Source organism: the organism of the source record quoted next, unplaced genomic scaffold (assembly GCF_019419815.1).
Source record: "Pyrus x bretschneideri cultivar Hongxiangsu unplaced genomic scaffold, Pyrus_bretschneideri_v1 Contig10, whole genome shotgun sequence".
Classification (NCBI taxonomy): Eukaryota; Viridiplantae; Streptophyta; class Magnoliopsida; order Rosales; family Rosaceae; genus Pyrus; species Pyrus x bretschneideri.
In genome coordinates, this window is record NW_025999391.1 from 228,671 (window position 1) to 233,059 (window position 4,389).

Genomic DNA, 4,389 nt, shown 5'->3' on the forward strand with positions numbered 1-4,389 from the left:
TTTTATTCACTAACCTGTAATACTTCAATTTTATAGAAAAAGAAAATTAAAAATAGAAAATAATAAAAGGCCTCCTTGTAAGTTTTGCACAAAGCACCCAAATGCTTAGGGCCGCCCATGCGCTAAACTAACAAGACTTCTTGACAAAAAAAAAAATATATATATATATATATATATATATTATATACCAAGACTTCGTGGAAAAAGTACTCTCAGCCAGACATCAAATTTGATGCCAGAAACTACAAACCACCGATATAGTATTTTGGTTTGAATTTTTTTGACAAAATTGGTGCTATTTCAGTTTGAAAAATCAAAGTCATGTTTTTTATTTTTCCTATACAAAACTTTCTCACTTTCACTTTTATAATAAAATGATGTTATCTAAATCTAAACTACATATTAATGGAACTCTATTTGTCAATTAAAAATCATCTATACTACATATTAATAGAACTCTATTTGTCGCCACTTAGTACTACAATCTAGTGGTATTTCTCTTCACTTATAAGTGAGAAGTCTTAGATAGGTTTGATTCTCGCCAAAGGCGAATTTGAATCACATTATTGATAGCCTATTGTGAGGCTCACCCCATCCCCTTCCCTTAGTGTAGATAATATCGTTTGTTTTTGTTTGTCATCAACTAAAAATCAATGAAATTACTATTATACCCTTTTATACATAGATAAAATAAATAAATTAGACATTATAATAATTTCACACAAACAAATTTTTGTTATTTTTTTTTTTTCTAAACCTCATAACCATGTCATCCTATCAATACCTAAACTCACTCTTTGTTTCTCTCTCTCTCTCTCATTTGCACCGACCCACGTCTACTTTTTTCCTACTTTTGCTAACTTCCCCAATCCACTAATATTTAATTCTTTATAAATTTTAAATCAGACACAAGGGGTGTCCACTGCATTTAGTTATATATAACGTCAAGGGAACAGCGTTCAAAAAAAAAAAAAAAAAGTCAAGGGAACAGGTACTAATCACCCTTTATTTTTCATAAAAAAAATTTGGATTAAAATATGTCATGATAGGAAACAAAACGAAGATAAAGACGAAATTCGCTTTCAAATGATGTGTAAAGATGAAAGAAAAAAAAAACCTGCTTTTATGTAACACAAAGGAACACTAGTTTGAAACGAAACCCTTTTATATTATAAAATCGAAGATTATTACCAGCTTTCTAAATTAATATCTCACCAAAATGCGGTTATGTTATAAATTGCTCACTCAAAGGTGTTTTGTTTCTTTGTTGCGGCTGTTTTAGACTTTATTCTACATTAACTTGCAGCCATGACTTCTGAATCCATAGTTCACAGGTGATTTACTTCACCTTATCAGCTTTCTTAATTTTATCTCTTATACTTAATTTCTGTAAGAATTTCTCAAAGCAGTCATGAAGCAGATGAAAAACACGTTGATGCCATGAACTGGGATAAACTGGAATTTGGGGTAATTCCAACCGATTACATGTACATTATGATATGTTCCGATGGAGAGAATTTTTCACAAGGCCATCTCGCTCCCTATAGAAAGATTGAGCTCAGCCCATTTGCTGGAATCTTGAATTATGGACAGGTAATTACACTTAGCTGCCCTTATGTTTGTTTCACAATGACGCCGAATATAATCGGATCCATGCTAATTAATAGATGAGTATCGATCCGAGGGCTTGTAATTCTAGTAGTTAAGAGTATGTACGTGATGGTGTCATCAGGGAATATTAGAAGGTCTCAAGGCAATCAGGACGAAAGATGGTCGCATTCAGCTCTTTCGTCCAGAAGAGAACGCTCTAAGAATGAAGATGGGCGCAGAGAGATTGTGCATGCCATGTCCATCTACTGAGCAATTTCTTGCTGCTTTAAAACAAGCAGTCCTTGCCAACAAGCGTTGGGTATTTTCACTTTAGACCCTATAGTTCTAAAGTTTACAAACGTAAAAACTGACGTTTTAATTTTCATATGTATATATGTATGTATGTGTGTACGTATGCATGTATAGGTACCACCTTCAGGGAAAGGAGTATTGTATATTAGGCCATTGCTCATTGGAAGTGGTCCTGTTCTTGGCTTGGGGTCAGCAACAGAGTACACATTCCTAATATTTGCTACTCCAATTGGTAGTTATCACAAGGTAACTTATTTGCCAATGCAATTCGTGTTAATTACCAATTGGTTTTAGATTGGATACTTTAACTTTGATATAGTTTCAAAGTCGAGAATTAAGTCACATATTGCTAATTGATTGGGATTCGATCACGAAGAAAAATACTTGGTTCTGTGGTAATTTCGTTCACATAAATTATGTTTTTCTCAAATTAAATTTAGATTTTTCCTAGTTACTCTCTATTTTTCAGACCTTTTTTTTTTTTCTTGGGAACTTTATTTTTCCAACTTTGATTTTGTTTATACAACAGAGTGGCAGCACCATGAATTTGTACATTGAGAATGAGGTTCGTAGGGCCACTCCTGGTGGAACTGGAGGCATCAAAAGCATCACCAACTATTCACCAGTAATTTACTTGGCCAACTTATATATATAATTAGGTTGAAGATATTGGGATCTTCTAAATAATTTTTATTTTTTGCTCCATTTCAATGCTACAGATTTTTAGAACAGTACAAAAGGCTAGGGCCAAAGGGTTCACTGATGTCCTCTTTCTGGATGCAGCCACTGGAAAAAATATTGAGGAGTGTTCTTCATCTAATATTTTCATTGTGAAGGTATTAGTAATTACAATTTGCATATACGGTTTCAATATTACAATTCACCAACATTCTGAGCATGTTACGTGACCAGATTGTTAAACCCTAAACCCTAATTACTCCGTAACATGTTACATAACTGAATTGTTAAGCTACACAATCAAATAAGAATTATTTTAATCGACAACAAACAAGACGTGCATTATTGAGCTTGAAGTGTTGTTCTAAAAATTAAATAACAAAAATAACAATGCTATCGAAGGTTTCTATGTGAAATGCCCATTCAAGTTTGGCCTAACAATTATTTTACTGGTGTAGGATAATGTGATTTTAACTCCACCAACCAATGGAACTGTCCTTCCAGGGATCACAAGGAAAAGCATCATAGAAATTGCTCTCCATCTCAATTACGTGGTAATTAACGACCGCTTTTTACCTTAATTAAGCATTAACTACTGCTTGTACAGCTTGTTAATTATATTTCACAAGTCTAAAATGTAAATTTTACTCATGAGAAGTGATTTTCTAGCTAATTGCAAACTCTAAAACCATGTTTTGGAAAATGAATATCAGGTGGAGGAACGTGACGTTTCACTAGAGGATGTGTTGGCTGCTGATGAAGTTTTCTGTACTGGGACTGCTGTGGATGTCATTGCCGTTTCTAGCATAACATATGGTGACAAAAGGTACAAGTGTTTGAGGAAAATTCTTAAGGAAAAGCACTTTTGGTACTTCTATGCCTTGAATTTTTAATTTAAATTTTTTTATGTGCTTTTTAAACCAAATGCACTTCATACAAAAGCAGTTTAGAACAGACCCTCAAAATCGTGGCATTTTTTTTTTTTTTAAATATCATAACCCTGGAATTTAATAGTTAAAAATGGATTATGTTAATGCAGGGTTGAATACAGAAGAGGGAAAGAAACTGTGTTTTGCAAACTGCGTGAAATGCTTACTGAGATTCAAACAGGTTTGATTGAGGACAAAATGGGGTGGACCTTGCTCATTGATTGAGCTGCTGCTTGATCCCCGTTTCAATTACAATGAAGCATGTGCGTTCATAATATGAACTTCGTATGGATACCAAATAAATTGAGATGTTTTTCATGTTGTTCTTCATTGCTAAACCTGAAACCAGGTTCTTGGATTTTTTTTTTTTTTTTTTTTTTTTTTGTTGAATTTATGGGACAATATATGCAATCGTATCTTTAAATTGAAATTGTACTTTTTTTTGTTTTTTTGTTTTTGTTTTATAAATATTGCTTCTCTACCCTTTACTATATGAAAATTTTTTTTTTTAAGAAACGATATTATCTATACTAAGGGGAGGGGGTGGGCTTAGCCTCCAATGGGCTAGCAATAATATGGTTCAAAAATTCGCCTTTTGTTAGAATTGAACCTAAGAACTCTCACTTACCAGTGAAGATGAATATCAATCGACCATAGTACTAAGTGTCTATACGAACATATTATTAAACACTACTCGTCATGAGCAAAGCCATAAAAGTTTTTTTTTTTTTCATATAGTGTAAACTTGTAACTAAGATATTAATGTAATTGGATGTTTTATAAGTTTTAACATAATTTTTCTCCCGTCTGTGATTTATTGTGGGTAATTAAAGAGGGTAGCCGCTAATTAGCATTCTAACATTTTCATTTTTCAACATGG

The 4,389-nt window shown here is 32.9% G+C and overlaps 1 protein-coding gene across 2 annotated transcripts; it reads left to right on the forward strand.

The window, feature by feature from the left end:
• Positions 1–1,180: 1,180 nt before the first annotated feature.
• LOC103967066 (putative branched-chain-amino-acid aminotransferase 7) lies at positions 1,181–3,831 on the forward strand. Of its 2 annotated transcripts, none has more exons than XM_009380313.3 (9): positions 1,181–1,334; positions 1,421–1,593; positions 1,733–1,909; positions 2,017–2,148; positions 2,432–2,527; positions 2,622–2,738; positions 3,039–3,134; positions 3,294–3,406; positions 3,620–3,831. In XM_009380313.3, the coding sequence occupies exons 2-9, from the start codon at positions 1,441–1,443 to the stop codon at positions 3,732–3,734; spliced, it is 999 nt and encodes a 332-aa protein (XP_009378588.2). In that variant the 5' UTR covers positions 1,181–1,334; positions 1,421–1,440; the 3' UTR covers positions 3,735–3,831. The 2 variants fall into 2 exon arrangements, with proteins under 2 accessions (XP_009378588.2, XP_009378587.2); XM_009380312.3 differs by having other exon boundaries at positions 1,183–1,334; positions 1,410–1,593.
• Positions 3,832–4,389: the final 558 nt, after the last annotated feature.

Bases quoted from the DNA above. Each gene is read 5' to 3' on its own strand.
- LOC103967066 (XM_009380312.3), top strand. From the start codon at position 1,309: ATGACTTCTGAATCCATAGTTCACAG. The intron at 1,910-2,016 runs GTATTTTCACTT...ATGCATGTATAG, and splicing joins TCCTTGCCAACAAGCGTTGG to GTACCACCTTCAGGGAAAGG. The intron at 2,528-2,621 runs GTAATTTACTTG...TCAATGCTACAG, and splicing joins GCATCACCAACTATTCACCA to ATTTTTAGAACAGTACAAAA.